The sequence below is a fragment of the Sebastes umbrosus genome, chromosome 3, assembly GCF_015220745.1.
Source record: "Sebastes umbrosus isolate fSebUmb1 chromosome 3, fSebUmb1.pri, whole genome shotgun sequence".
Taxonomy (NCBI): Eukaryota; Metazoa; Chordata; class Actinopteri; order Perciformes; family Sebastidae; genus Sebastes; species Sebastes umbrosus.
Genome location: NC_051271.1, coordinates 31,065,128 through 31,081,335, shown reverse-complemented (window position 1 = coordinate 31,081,335; position 16,208 = coordinate 31,065,128). Strand labels below are relative to the sequence as shown.

At 42.2% G+C, this 16,208-nt stretch overlaps 1 protein-coding gene across 1 annotated transcript; it reads right to left on the bottom strand.

Moving 5' to 3' along the window:
• Positions 1 to 5,286: 5,286 nt before the first annotated feature.
• On the bottom strand, positions 5,287 to 15,620 carry nfil3-5 (nuclear factor, interleukin 3 regulated, member 5). The gene is made up of 2 exons (XM_037765637.1): positions 15,257 to 15,620; positions 5,287 to 9,139 (listed from the first exon to the last, which is right to left on the bottom strand). The coding sequence occupies exon 2, from the start codon at positions 8,702 to 8,704 to the stop codon at positions 6,902 to 6,904; it is 1,803 nt and encodes a 600-aa protein (XP_037621565.1). The 5' UTR covers positions 8,705 to 9,139; positions 15,257 to 15,620; the 3' UTR covers positions 5,287 to 6,901.
• Positions 15,621 to 16,208: the final 588 nt, after the last annotated feature.

Genomic DNA, 16,208 nt, shown 5'->3' with positions numbered 1-16,208 from the left:
CGATTAGCATTATTTTGATTCCCTTATCCGATTGTTCCAACAAACACAGCGCAGCAGGTCTATATCCTGACTGATCCTAATCAAATTCAGACTTTTATTTTCCTTTCAGCACAAGTTGGTGTTAACAAGCTGATCATGTTTTTTTATTAGGGCCAACTAATTTTGCCGCTAATTTCTTTATTGCATTAACGCAATTTGCGAGTTTTAGGTTGGAGCGGGCTCAGTTTGTTGCAAAGGAGGCTAAATAATGCTCCACACTTACGCTAAATTTTGGCAAGGAAAAACTGGCATGGCCATTTTCAAAGGGGTCCCTTGACTTCTGACCTCAAGATATGTGAATGTAAATGGGTTCTATGGGTACCCACGAGTCTCCCCTTTACAGACATGCCCACTTTATGATAATCACATGCAGTTTGGGGCAAGTCAAAGTCAAGTCAGCACACTGACACACTGACAGCTGTTGTTGCCTGTTGGGCTTGAGTTTACCATGTTATGATTTGAGCATATTTTTATGCTAAATAAAGTATCTGTGAGGGTTTCTATATTCAATATTTCAATATTTGTCATTGTTTTGTGTTCTTAATTGATTTCCAATAATAAATATATACATACATTAGCATAAAGCAGCATATTTGCCCACTCCCTTGTTGATAAGAGTATTAAATACTTGACAAATCTCCCTTTAAGGTACATTTTGAACAGATAAAAAAAGTGATTAATCGTGATTAACTATGGACCATCATGCGATTAATCACAATTCAATATTTAAATTTATTGACAGCCCTATTTTTTTTATTATTTTATGTGTTGAAATCTTTTCCTTTCAGAAGTTTATTTGCATCAGAGGACACAAGACCTTGCAATTTAAACTTTAGGAGGATTGGATTGTGAAAAGCAAACATCTGCTATATACCCTCCAAATTAATGTATAAAGCTGGGTCAGTTTAGCTTCGTTGCATGATGGTGATTTCTCCCTCTCGGCCGGTGAGTCTCCTTCAGCAGTGTGTGCTGGCCATTATATAAGCTGTACATCCTGTGTGTGGACAACCGGCTAAAATGACTGAAACCAGTATTATATAAGTGTGAACACGCACTCGTGCATGCCAACACACAGTCTAACACACTCCCCAGCTTCGTCCTCCTTACCCCAGCCCTGCCTCTCCCTGTGCTGCTGACCTACATACTGCAGCATCCATGTTACATAACCAGGGCTGTTGATCACCGCAGGCAGCGCAGGGCCAACACCCCCCTCTCTCTCACACACACACACACACACACACACAGTCACTCCTCGCTACCAGCTTTCATTGACTTCCTTGCACTGCAGGCAGTTAATAATCCAGGATCCCACACCTGAGAGACAGGTGGATTTGTTTGTGGGCAAACATTGAGACAAAAATCCAAATTAGGTCACACTAAAATTTTGTACACAAGGAAACCTGTCACCTGATAACGCCGTGACTCGCTGTCTGAGTATGAGTGACAATTATCAGAGTGGATGTTTACAAGTTTCCTCATAGCTACACATTTCGCTGCCCAAATTCCAGAAAATAAGTGAACTAAAATTATAAGAATACGCTTCAGTCTGTCATAAGATGCTACTAGAACCCATGAAAATAGCAATGATGATGATAACAATAGTGATCTACAGTCATATGTAAATGTCATGGAGCTTTCTAATTGATAATCCTATTAGCTCTTAGGTAATAATAATCGGTCTGTGTGTGTAAGGTGTCACCCAAGTGTGTGCGTGTGTGTACGTGCTCATGAGCTGCTCCCTCAGGCAGCAACAAGAGAGAGCTTCTTTATGAGAAGTTTGTTCAAGTTTACACGGTAGAGACATGTGACGTAACCCTCCCTCACTCCCTCCCTCCCTCCTTTCCTCCCTCTCTCTCTCCCTCCCTTCACTCTGAATAACCCCTCGCTCCTCTCCCTCTCCTCCATCCTCTCCTATCCCTCCTCTCTGACCTACTTTTACTCTCCTGGCCCGTTTTCACAAGCCTCCGCACAATACAAAGCAGCTTTTACAGCTCAAAGATGGGTTGGAAAAAAAGGGGGGATGAGTGAGAGAGAGCGAGAACAAGAGACAGTGAGAGGAGGGAGCAGGAGGGGGAAGGTGTAGGAGAGAGAACGAGGAAAGGAGAGAGCACTGCGGTTTTCTCAGGAATGTCACCTTGTTCTAGCTGGCTGGTGGGTGGCATGGAGGGCAGAAGTGAAAACGCATTAGAGTTTATAGGTCTATCTGTGGTCAGCTGCTTCCTGACATGTACATCCTTCTGTCTTTATGTGAAACTGTGATGCAGGAACAAGCTACTGTGTGGATGTGTTTAATTTGTGTCACAAAATTTAACAATTATTAAACCCCTTAGAATGAAAACATGTCTAAGTGGGGGTTTTTTTTGTCTTTGTTGACATTTTCTGCTGTCCGGAGATTCTCAAGAAATATGGGAGTTTCCTTGAAATTGCGACACCTCTTTATCTGATAGACTCCCGTTCCTGTAATGGCTCTTGTGTAAGCCTTGTCAGTGGCACATTCTGCCCATGCCAACTTGTTCTTCCCACCAGCTATTGCTCCATTAACAGCAGGGTCAGATGGAGGCTGCCGCACAGTCTGACGCAGTTCACTCCCAAGACTGTTATGTAACTTGTTTATGCTTGTTGCCCTCTGATACATACTTCTCTCTTCTTTTGTCCGACTAAAGCACATCTGTTGAAGTATTAGCTCATTTCTGGACTACATCAGAGACAGAAAGCTATTATGTAACTTTGCTTATGTGGAAGTACTACTTGTGTGATGTAACACTGCTTAGTATGTGGTCTTAAAGGGGACAAATCACGAAAAAATCCCTTTGTCAGTGCTTGTGCACATACTTTTTGGTATCTGGAGTGCTTACCAACCCACAAACTGTGAATTAAGTATTTTTTGTGGGCTGCCTGGATCAGAAAACATTTAATTCAACAAGCAATTCAGATTTTCCTCCCCTTCCTATGTCACATGCAGGCTCATTAGAATATACAGCACACGGCTTGAGAACTACCTTTGCAAAGGTGCGCAATATTTTTCTCGCAAGCCAATCAGAGCAGACTTTTTCAGGAGTGGGGCTTAAGGGGACTGTTGTTTTTTAAACTAATTAACGTTTTTTAATCAATTTTAATTGTCAATATGTGAACATGTTGTAACCTAACCTAAAAACTGAGACCTTCCATGACTCTCTGGGTTTCCTCTATCAGCCTGTAGACTGCTTTTAATGTGAAGAATGCAGGACGTTTCATCTAGTAGATCTAAATTTAAAACTCTCCTGTTTTCTTGTACCTTTTATTAATTAAAGTAATATTATTTGTTTTGGGATTTTTTGGCTTGTTTTTTTTTGTTTTTTTGCTTCGGCCGTTTCAGGGCTGCGGACCAATCTGTAAATGCAACATTGACAAATTAGCATCTTCTGATGCTGTTGCAAAGGTGTTAGCAAACAGTTGCTTATTTACACATTCAGCAGCTATGTAGCAATCAATTTAAGTTGTGCTTCTGGCTACTGGACAGATTTAGGTCAAATATTCACTCTGCTTTTAGCTCTCTTTCAAGATTTAATACTTTATTTCAACATAAAGGCCAGCTGATAGGAATTTAGTTTGGTGAGCAAATATGACACAAAAACAAGAACCCCACCTCACATACAGTGACCACCTTTGTCTGCCGTTTGGTGCTGGGCAGGTAGTGTACAGTCAAGTGGATGAGAGCCGTGAGACTGAACCAAAAAAAGTTTCGGGCTATTAAACCAAAACAATGAGCTGAAAGATGCTAAAAATGCTCGGTAGAGCTGAGGAAAATTGAGAGTCAGTGGTAACTCTCTGGGTTCATCCTTTCACATTACACTTCATAGTAATCCATTCTTGGTAGGGCTGTCAAAGTTAACGCAATAATAACATGTTAACGCAAAATGCTTCTAATTTCTTTAAGGCATTTATGCAAATTGCTATTTTTAGGTTGTAGCGGGCTCAGTTTTAAAGATAGAAAGAAGATACTGGCACTTTAAGAAACTAAAAAACCTAATGAATCCATTCTTAAGTTTGTACCAACCATCTCATAATAGCTTGTCGACAAGGAAGCTAAATAATGCTTCAAACTTATGTAAAATTTTGGTGAGGAAAAACTGGCATGGCCATTTTCAAAGGGGTCCCTTGACCTCTGACCTGAAGATATGTGAATAAAAATGGGTTCTATGGGTACCCACGAGTCTCCCCTTTACAGACATGCCCACTTTATGATAATCACATGCAGTTTGGGGCAAGTCATAGTCAAGTCAGCACACTGACACACTGACAGCTGTTGTTGCCTGTTGGGCTGCAGTTTGCTATGTTATGATTTGAGCATGTTTTTTATGCTAAATGCAGTACCTGTGAGGGTTTCTGGACATTATTTATTATTGTTTTGTGTTGTTAATTGATTTCCGATAATAAATATATACATACATTTACATAAGGCAAGCATATTTGCCCACTCCCATGTTGATACGAGTATTAAATACTTGACAAATCTCCCTTTGAGGTACATTTTGAACAGATAAAACATTTGAGATTAACTTGGATTAAATATTTGAATCCATTGACAGCCCTACTTCATAGTAATCCATTCTTAGTATTAAAACATTGATTATTGCAGCTAACTATGAATGTTCTTGTGATGCATTTATTTACCATATGTAAAGCTCTTTAAATCAACCCCTGAGCCCTACTCACAAGCAATTTTGAACTATTTATGTCATATTTTACTCATTCAGTCTCTATTTGAGCTAACTGCTCGACCTTTTCATTAAATGTATTTAATATTTTATCCACTGAATATACCCTTGTGAGCAAACAGTTAGCAAAATATGAAGTGTACTTTGTGGTTTTTATTGGAGTCATGTGTATTTTGTGACTGTCAGCATAAATATATTACATGAATATTCAGATTGGGGTTAAGTTTAGCTAACAGGTTCCCTCCTGTACTGCTGTACCACACAGTCTGAGTGGTGTTCCCATTTGTTCAGTGAGTCTCTGCCAGTAGGCGGCATTAAGTGATGACGCAGTGAACCAGTGAAGTTTTTCTGTCTGTGTTGGCTCACGCTGAGCTGTACTGGCAGACTGGGATGTTGCTGTCTGTGAGCTGTGAATCAGCTAGTTGGTCTTCTGCTAGAAGAAGGCTGGTCTGTGTCTGTGTCTGTGTCTGTGTGTGCGTGCGAGTGCTTGTGTGTCACTTTCACCGGGCATTTCATAAAAGTGGATCAAAAAGTTCAAAAGAGACGTAAATAAATTCAACAACCTTTTATTTTTTTCTCCATTTTGAATCTTTCACAATCGAAAAATGAGTGTTTTTGTAACCATTTTGCATATCCACATGAAGTATAGCAATACATAATCACTTCTGGACAAGCCTTTTTCTCCATTTTTTTTTCTTTTCCCATTTTCAGAAAGCCATTCGGCAAACAACAAAGGTTATACGGTAACACAGAGTACAAATGGTAACTGGGGCAAAGGGCATCATGGGTAAATACACAGCACAACCAGGAAGAGCATAGAGCAAAATGACACAACAGGATGACAGAAAAATACACATAATAATAGCCCAAATAATAAACGAATATAATAGAAAATATCAATAAAATAATAATAAAATAATGACAGCAGTATACAAGAGATAGAGACAACTTTACATTTATACATAGTGGCCAGAGGCAGGCACCAGGAAGTGAAACAGTTAAACTTGTACAGACTGTATGATCTACTGCAGCTACTGTAGCTAAAACAAGTCAGTGCGAAGGTGAGTGGGATCGTTAAGACATTGGCCAAAGTGGGGACGAGGGACAACACAATAAAGAGGCACCTTATGAAGAGAGAGCAGCTTTGCTGGTTTGCGACTGGAGAGCCGTTTAATTTATTAGACAGACAACATTTGTCTGGAAATGAAGATGTATTGATCTTCGTTGAACGGCTGGCTGGCAGGCGAGGCTTGCCTTGTGCTTGTCAGGTTTTGCAAACAGCAACGTGTGACTGCATAGCCTTGACTGATATGCGGATAACTGGCCTTGACCGTTTTGACAGCTTTGAGTGTCAAAGAGCTCCTGAATGAGGCCACCGATCTGATCCATACATCTAAAAAAGTGTACCTTTCTTTTTTTTTTTTTTCTTTTTTTTTTTTTTATACAAGTTGTGGATCATGTTCTAGTTAAAAGAAAATCTTTGAGGCATTTTCTTAACAAGAGCGGCTGTACAAGGTGTCTCAACAAGAACAAAGTGATCACTTTTAAGTCTACGACTTCCGCATCCCACTGCTTTTTTTTTTTTTTTTTAACACATTTTTCTTCTTAAAATATATATTCCATATATGCAAATTTATATATCACAGTAATATACAATCTAAGTGCTTCAGAAGTGAAGGGGACTTGTGTGTGCGGATGGTAAGAGGGTGGAGGATCAAATGGTACAGGTGTGTTCAGAGGGAGGACGAATGTAACTCTTCTGACACTAAAGGAAGGATGTGTATTCTTTGGTCAAAGGAATGTTCCCATAATGCCACAATAAATGCTGGCCGGCCAACAAGGCAGTTTACAATAATGAATAATTGAATAATGTTTGAATTTTCCGCGAGGGAAATATCCCAGACTCCAGCTCTGGAGAGTTTCATTCTGTCCCCTCCCTCGTTAAGTGATCTATCATTTTAATTGGAGGGATAGGTGGGAGGTAGGAGAGAGCGAAGAGGAAGAGGAAGAGCTGACACAGTGAAACTTGGTGAAATCACATCCTTACGGCACCTCAAACAGATCGCCGGCTTTTAATGTCTTGTAAGGTGGCGATGTGAGTCAGTTATATTTGTCTGTCTGCTGAAGACGACAAAGAGGTGACAGGAAAATGTTCCTATTAGTCCTTAATCTCGCCTCTTATTGCGTCCACTTTTGCTGCTGCTGCTGCTGGATCCCTTTTTCTCTCCCTCCTTTCTAGCCTCCGCCCTCTCATAATCAGTCTCGTTTTCCACCTCTTTGCTCTCCCCGTTGGCCTGGGTGCTGTGAAGGTTGCTGGGGAGAGCTAAGTAAGGGTGCTGAGGCAAAGTGGGAGAGGGGGACATGGAGGTGTTGACTGTTCCCTCCATCTGTAGTCCTGCTGCCCCATTGGACAGAGCTCTGTACTTGAGACGGAGCTTGTGGGGCAGGGCAGTGGCTTTGAACTCGGCGTGGAACTCGCGGTGCGAGCCGGCAGCTCCCACTGCCTTCTGGTGGTAGCTGCTGATGTCTGAGGAGGACGAGGAGGGGGACTCGTCGTCTGTGGAGCCCTCCTTGTCAGAGCTACGAGGGTCCCCGTCACTGGATGAGGTGTCTTTAGCGAAAGAGTTCTCCTGGTAGAAACCGCCGGCTCTGGGGCCTCCCTCGTAGGTGAGCACCGGGGGCTCTTCGTCCAGTGTGTTGAGGTAGCCGTTGTGCTGTGGGAAGGAGGACTTGCCCTCCTCAGTGTTGCGTACCAGATCAGGGGCAAAGGGGTTCTGGTGACTTTCTGCTTGCTGAAGACTGCTCTCCTGACCCTGGTAGCTGTAGTGCCTGTGATGGTTCTCACGCTGCTGTTGGGCGTTGGAATTGTACCTTTGCTGCAGCTCCTCTGTCGACTCATCATGATCATTAGTGTATTCATACTGAGGTGAGTCCATGGTCTTTGTCCTCTCTAGCTTCTCAGCGACCTCTGTGATGGTCGCTGAGCAGTCGGAGAACTTGAGGGTTGAGGAGTGCTGCAGCGGTCTGTTCTGCTGGGTCTGCTGGTCCTCCGGCCTCTGGGTCTCCATGGGGTAACAGCCGCTGCTGGAGCGATACAAGATCACGCTCCTCTGTGCAGAGGTGGCCTGAGGAGCGGGACTGGAGGCCTCCATGTGGCATTGCTGCTGCTGCTGCTGTTGGTGGTGCTGGTAGTCCATGGCACTTTCAGCCAATGGGGTGTTTTGCTGGTGAGGAGAAACCAGTGCAGTGTGGTTGCCATGGTAGGCCCCACTTGGCATACGATTGCTTTCCACTCTGGCCATCTCCATACTTGAGGGCTCTGTCTTTATGTTGTAGCCCGTGGGTTCTGGGCTGTCTCTGGAGGAGGAATCAGACATGTCAGAGATGGAGCCCCGGGGTGAGTACTGGTGGAGTGCACTGTGGCGTTCGCCGCGGCTCGACTGCTCAGTTTCAGATGAGTCAGAATTCAGCATCACCTGGGATGCACTGGAGTAGCCGCTGCTTGAGAGGTAGGCGTTTGGGGTGCCATTGCTGCTCCCGCTACTATTGTTGGCAACACTGTTGGAGATCTGCTGACTTTTCTCCATGTAGGAGGCTGTGCTGATGAGGCCAAAGCGCAACTTGAGCTGGAGGAGCTCCGTTTTTATACGACAGTTCTCCTCATTCAGCGCCATGACCCGGTTCTCAAGCACCATGTCATTGAGGCGACGCTTTTCCCTTGAGCGCTTGGCTGCTTCATTGTTCTTCCTCCGTTTTTCCCAATAGGAAGCATCTTTCTTCTCATCAGAAATGAACTCTCGCTTGCGACGGCAGCTCGCGCTAGACTTGGAACCTTTAGACTGGCGGCTGATCCGTGCTCCACCTTCAGGAGTAGGAGATGGGATGCTGCCACTGTAGGACGAAAAATTGTCGACCTCCATGTCACTTTTGTTGCTGCTGGATGGGATGTGTATACTCAGACTTTCCATTTTTCCCAGCTGGGGGCTAGAGTGTAACTCTAGCAAAGGGCAAAGGGGGGGAGGGAAAAAATGTAAAACTCTATGAGTCTTCTGCTTCGCCACTAAGGAGTTTGACCTAAGTCGCAGGATCGGAAAAAAATTCTTGATGAGGTATTTGTGCTCCTTGAAGGGATCGCCTCATTGATTTCTGTTACTTAATTTTCAAGATCAAAACGTTCAAGTGTCCATATTCGCCAAGAAGATCAAAAAGAGGTGGAACTCCACAAAAACCTCAGACATTGAACTAGTGTTCTGAACGAGGAACCTCAAAAAAGGTGATTTTGAGTTTATCACCGTCGTCCTCAATCTTCAGCGGAGCTGTGATGCCGGTCAGGCTGCTGCCGATGTAGGTCAGTCCGTGTACTTTGGGGCTCTGTGACAATCCAGCTTCAGTGCTGCTGTTTGCTGAGGGGGGGGGAGAGAGAGAGAGAGAGAGAGAGCGTTAGATTAGCTGTAAAACCACTGCAGTTCATTGCAACATATATGTACATTTCAGTCAGGTCAAATTGGACTTGTAAACTGTAGGCCAACTCTTAGTCAATTAGTCGACTAATTGAATAATGAGCACATCTCTGGTAAACACGATAATTAAATTGGTGCTTTTGTGTGATTCTTTGTGAAGAACTCAGTTTTACAGATCAGTCAATTAAATCAATTAATCGATTAGTCGAAAAAATCGTGTGAGTGTTAGTCGACTAATTGAATAATGAGCACATCTCTTGTAAACACGATAATTAAATTGGTGCTTTTGTGTGACTCTTTGTGAAGAACTCAGTTTTACAGATCAGTCAATTAAATCAATTAATCAATTAGTTGAAAAAATCGTGTGAGTGTTAGCCGACTAAGAATTTCTCTGGTTGAGGACAGCCTTTGTGAACTGTAGTGCAAAGCTTTAATGTGGGTCCTTTGAGTGTAACCTCTAAGACTTGAGATCAATGCACACTGTTTATCACAACCTGCGCCAAAAATCTATGATATAATCTCCCAAAATTTTGCAACGTTTGTCTTTCTTGTCTTTGTTTCCTTGACTTCACAGAGAAAATGAGGTTGGGGAGTCTGCAGAGTCTGAGTATCAGCACACACATGTGTGGCTGTGGCAGGGATTAAACACGCTGTATGTGCTGCTGCTGCTGCTGCTGCTGCTGCTACTGCAGAGCTCTTGTGTAAGACGGGTGCTGTCATAGTCACATAACAGGACTGAGGCAGGCTGACCTGGTGCCAGCTCTGCAGAGACTGACAGATAAAGGGGCTGAGGGAGGCGGGGAATGGATGGGGATATGATGCATCATCACACACTGATATATTACTTTAATTATATTATGGTATATAAATTACGTGTCATTATAATTTCTGCTTTTACATTTTATTTTCTAAAATGCTTCACTAGATTTAAAGTCGTGCACTAAACTCTTTAAGAAGTAGCTGAAATGGGTTTATGGGAGTGGACGCACATCTGTGTGGGCTATGTGTGTTTCTATGGGGGGGGGGAGATGCTGGTCGCAGTGGGAATGTGTTAGTTTCTCTAGTAGCCGTCACACTGTCTGAAATTACACAACACCACAAGCTGCCGAACATCCTTATGCAGTGTCAACATCGTAGCTCAACAGGAAGCCTTTCCCACCCAACGTGTGTTGCGTTAACAACAATGCTGAATGCAGCGCGGACGGATGTTTGACGGCAGTCCGGCGTTACATAACAACTAGATCTGCACTTGTTTTTAGGACAGATTCCTCTGGTTCGCTCACTGCACGGCATTACACAGTAGATATGCAGTAATTAATAACACATCACTACGCTGAGCTCCCGAGTCCATTACAAACATGAAAACATCTTTTTATGACACACACACACAGGGAATGTAATAATCTAGGTCACTGTGCCTGTAGGTAACAATGACTCCTCCTGTTGAATGCTGGAATAATTATACGTATGACAAATATGACCTTTTAATATCACCTGCTTGCTATTTTTAGCCTAATCTGTTTCCTGTTTACACTATTGTTTTCGGAGCACCCAAATGCAGGAAACTGGAATCAGTGGAGCTAAGTTTTCTGAGGGAATTTACCATCTCACAACAGTCTAGTTTATCTGTCATTTGTTTGCAGCTTTTACATTTGGAATATTGAAATCAAACAAGAAGCACAAGTATGTAAATAACATATTGGGTAGAGGATTATTATTACGTATTTGCAATATGCTATTGAAGCAGAATGGATTATCTGCAGAACATTTCCCCACTGAGGGAAAAATGTTGGTATTAATATAAAATACATCAGTTAAAGTGTCTTATAACAGATTGTGTTATAGCTGCTATTGCTGCCAGTGCTACTTGTTTCATTTTCAATTTAAATTCCTATTTATGCTCCTATATTTGTCTTATGTTCTCTCTGTATAGGGGTATATGAGACCAGACATGATGCAAGCACAACAAATGCAGATTGCAATTGCGATTCCATTTACTGTATGAGTGGTGTTTACCACTTTGGATTTAAATGTGAGGGTTCAGATCGCGGACCCTCCGACGTTTTCTAATTTCTCGTCTCGGCTCTCTGCGGTTTGTTCTGGTTTTTGACGGATACGGAACGGATATGACGTTACGTTACTCAGACTACAATAATAAAAGCGGTAACTTCCTTCAACCTTCTAAATAAAATAAAATTGACTTGACTACCTCCGCATAGACTCAAATGAAGCAAATATATTGTATTGCACTTGCTCTTTCTGGCAATAAGACATTTATTTCAAAATTGTAAAAAACGAAAAAAACGAAATTGCGATACGTAGGTGAATTGATTTTTTTCCCCCCCCAGTCCTATATTTAAGCTGTGATGGAAAAAAACAAAAAAAACGTGCTCAGTCGCTCACATCCCAAAGAGAGCAGAACAAAAGGGCTCCAGTTGAACAAAACAGACTCACATTGACCTTCTTTCACTGTGCTGCAGTTTATTGTTCCCAAATCACAAACCACTTACTTCTCACCCCTGAGTCAACGCCACATCACTATTTAATCTAACATGTGTCTTCTCCAGACTAGTTACAGCATTTCTCTGCTTCCCCCAGAGTCAATGACCCTGTTACATAATCAAACATTTAAAAAAAAAAACACATTGAGACCTTGACTACTGCTCTGAATAATTAACCCCTTATTTACCCATGTCTGTTAGGTTGTAACTCAGGGGCTTAGCCTAGATGTGCTGCAGGCTATTCTTCAAATTGAATTTTCCCCTTCAGTGCCAAAACAAGGATTTTACCGTCTCTTGTTTGTCTCCTTCTCTCAAAGAACTGGAGTAAGGCTACGCTGAACAGAACGGGATTTGGACTCAACCACCAACAGATGTGGAAAAATGTAAGGTCAGCTCCTCCCTCTCTCCACAACCCTGAATAATTTTCATAAAGACTTGGCAGGGGAGGGGTGGGTACGAAACAAAGGCTGGCGAGAAGGAAGCATGCAAACGTCTACGTTGTCCCACTGACCTAGAAACGACGCTAAGCAGTAAACACTCCCCCTGTCTTTGACGGTGCTCCATAAAATAGGTCAGTAGGACTGAAAAGGAGGGAGGCCAGGAGAGGGAAAGAGAGTATTAGAGTGCACTCTAAAAATAGAGCGACAGAAAGAGGTGCGGGAGGGAGGAAGTAGAGGAGGGATGGGGTGACGGGGGGGAATTCAGTTGGTGGAAATGAGAGGAATTTTACAGAATCTGCAGCAGGAGGAATAAACCAGACTACCTACAATACGTCATCTGCCTAAAAGTCTGATTGTGAAAGCCCCAGTGATCTTCAAGCAACATTAATCCCTGTTCTCTGCAGAAAACCCTACGACGCCTTGTGCAGCGCAGAAAAATAATATGCCTCAGTAGCAGATGAAAAACACAATAGTGAGAGATAGGGAGATGGCATTGACGTCAGAGCACACACCCATCGCTGCAGCCAAATTCACACATAACAGGCTCTCTCTCAGGACCGCATGGGGAGGGGCTGCTGTTGTTGCTCGTAACGTACGTGCTCTGAATTTCTCTTGTTGCGGAGCAAAGCTTGTGTAACACATGCATATTACATCGTGGCAGAAGCTACAGGTTACTGGCTGTGAATGCCCTGCAATCTCCCCTTGCACTGGGCACGTTGTGCTCTGAATAAAAGCCAAGACTTGAGCTAGAAAATAAAGAGATACTGGACATTGTGTAATTGGTTCTTTGAGCTGATTCTAATTTCCCATTTTAAAAAGAATGATTCACTGCAGTTACTGTAAACACTTTGTTTTCAGTGCTTTCGGCTGTGGAAAACACAGGTCGGAAGTAGTTCCCAGGCACTTGCCGCTGGGGAGGAATGCTTCACCTCTGACCTCCTCTGAGGCAAGTGTGAGTTAAGCGCATGGCATCCTTTTCCCCTCCTCCATCTTTTCAGTGATCCAACACCACACACGTGGAGGGGCCCCAGCTAGGAGCCTCCATTTTGCCGCACGGCTTTGTGTCAAGAAAAAAAACTAGCGGACAGGAATCCAGACATTCCAGGTCAGCAAGTGACACCAAATTACTGGATGCCATTTAACACTTGCTCTTTGTAGTACACAACTAAAAACACTCCTACCTGTAGGATTTGACCTACTAATGATTAGTGACAGAATGCTAAATCTTATAGATAAATGCACATTTTTGAGAGAAGGTTACAAATTTGTTGAAGAGTGAACCTAATATTTGTTTCCAAATAAATAAACATGACAATCTGTATGTGCTTACACATTTGCATAATGTTCTGTTTAGTGTTTTGAACCTTTGGTAACATGTGACCTATATCTTTTTAAGTTACATTTTTCTTTTTTTTTTAAATAAACAAACACATTGATGAATACACACCTAAGTAGGAAACTGGGGCAAGTAGCTGTAGTTACTAAAGTATGTAAGTCCAAAGCTTGACCTGTATACCTCACCCAGATACAGGTCTGACCTATATTCTGAGAGCTGGCTGGGACAGAGCAATGCAGACGGCTCTGAAACCAGACCAGCTGGCACGCAGGCGGACTAAGAGCTCACCAGAACTCGCCAGACAGGGGTTTCCATGCATTGCATCACATCCTGGATGTTCACTTGTTATTCTAATTTCACAACAAAGTCACACACCAGGAACTTGGGACGCAAGTTGTCTGTATCAAACAAATAAAAAAGATGATCTGGTTCAAGACCTTACTTCTGCTTTCTTATGTCCCATGTTTTCTCTTAGAGGAGACAGTCTGACAAAGTTAAAAATAACCCAGAGACACTGAGCAGCTGTGGTACGTCATTGATAGAAGCATTTCTAAAATATCTATCTGTTTTAGAAATGAGGATTTGGTGCTAATCTGGATATGAATGATGGGAAGAAGGAGCAGGGTGTGAATGGGAATCAATTACAGGCGTCTCTGTCCCGGGAGAGAGCTGCTGTTTATTGCTTCTCCCTGCTGTGTGCCGGTTATGTCATACCCTCCAACTCCCTCAAAGCAAAGCTCTGTGCTTTACTTAACACACCTCATAAGTACAAAAAAAAAAAAGAATCACCCAGTGACTCACTTTGAATGAAAATCAGACATTTTGTTTCTCCTTTGAACTTGAACACAATAGCCTATAAATGTGTTAGTAATGTAACAGAGGCACATTTTGAGCTTTATAGAAACATAAGAATGAGAAAATATTCTTTTTTTTAGTATATTACTGTTGCATAACATGTTTTTCCCCCTGTAGTATATCTGTAATAATCTATTTTATATAATATTAACACAATCTATATATCCTAAAAACATGATGTTAGACATTTATTTTAATATAAATCTTTATTTATATGTTCTATAACCTGAGTTTCAACTAAATGTATTGAAAAATGTGGCATTATAGCAAATACCCTTTATTTGAATTAGTATCCAAAAAAAAACAAAAAAGCCATGCTTTTAATCCAGCCTATTGTCTGCATCAGCTGAACAGACAAATATTAATATACACAACTAAAAATGATCCAGTGACCTACATTATGTCCATATTTCAAACAGCAGCATGCCACGTGCAGGAGCTAATATAGCATAGTAGCCTGTTATATGTGTGTGTGTGTGTGTGTGTGTGTCTGCATTAACCAGACAACACAGAGACCGAGCACGAGCAGCTGCCCACCATTCCCTGGAAAACACCACCATGCGGGGAATAACCTCGCCTTGACATTGAGGCACATAAAAACGTGGGATATATGGAACAACCACGTTTTTATCCACTTCTTCTATATGTTTCGTGTCAAAAAAAACAAACAAAACGCAACAAACCTGGCAACAAAGTAGCATATAATTCGCCTCGTGGGTTGCCATGTTTAATGAGACAAAAGCAGCCGCAGACGCGTCAAAGTCACGGACGCGCCGGAGAGACATCCACAGAGAGAGTCGCCATGTGAACAATAACCATCTATAAGCATCATGTCTACACCTCAACACACCACATATATATGTTAAAAAAACACCGAATAAAGGACAAACACATGGAGACAAATAGACAAAATGCCGTCATAACATACCTTTCAATGTCCTGGAGGAGGGGAAAAAAGATTTGTCCGTAACAAAAGCTCGTCTCGCTCCCGTTTCCTCCTTCTTCCCTTGTGGTGCCTTTTATAAGAAACCTCCCAAAAGTTTTCGTGTCCTTGTCTCGTCGGTGCTCGGCACAGTTGTGGTGGAGTCAGTGGGTCTGCTGCTGGATGCTGTTTCTGTCTCTTGGCTCCGGCTGCCTGTGTGTTGTGTGCTGCTGCTGGACACTTTGCTCCAGTTTCTCCGGCTCCCTTTCTAGAAATATGTGTTAGTAGGTCAGCGGTTGCATAACAGCTCTTAGGCTGCCTCGTCACGTATTTTGTCCTCCCTCTCTCTCTCTCTCTGGGTTATTACTCCCTCTCTTTTCTCCCTCTTCTCCACCCCTCCATCTCTACATCTCCATCTCTGTAACACCATCTCTTTCACGGGAGTGGTTCAGTTTATAACATGGGCATGAATGTGTTTTACGCAGACACCATGTTACTGAGAGAGTCCAATAATAGCATGTAACAGCATGTCCTTTAACTGTGCAAAGGGTACACAGGCTCTGCTACATATTCTCTCTCTTTCTTTCGTCATTAGGATGTTTTTAATTTGTAGTTATAAAGCAAAAATAATTATGTAAAAAAAAAAAAACTTTTTACTTGTTCTGTTTTTAATGCAGAAAAAAACAAAGAGTTTTAGTTTTTTCATCACTTCATGTGAACTTTATATTTTTGTAGATAAATGTTAGTGTGTGTGTCTGTACACACTATGCATTTACTTGAATTACTTTGGTATTTATACTACTAGATACACAGATCTTTAAAAAAAACAAAAAACTTCCATACCAAATTGTTTACAAATTAAGTAACATGGGCATGAATGCGTTTTATGCAGACACCATGTTACTGAGAGAGTCCAATAATAGCATGTAACAGCATGTCCTTTAACTGTGCAAAGGGT

Bases quoted from the DNA above. Each gene is read 5' to 3' on its own strand.
- nfil3-5 (XM_037765637.1), bottom strand. From the start codon at position 8,704: ATGGAAAGTCTGAGTATACACATCCCATCCAGCAGCAACAAAAGTGAC.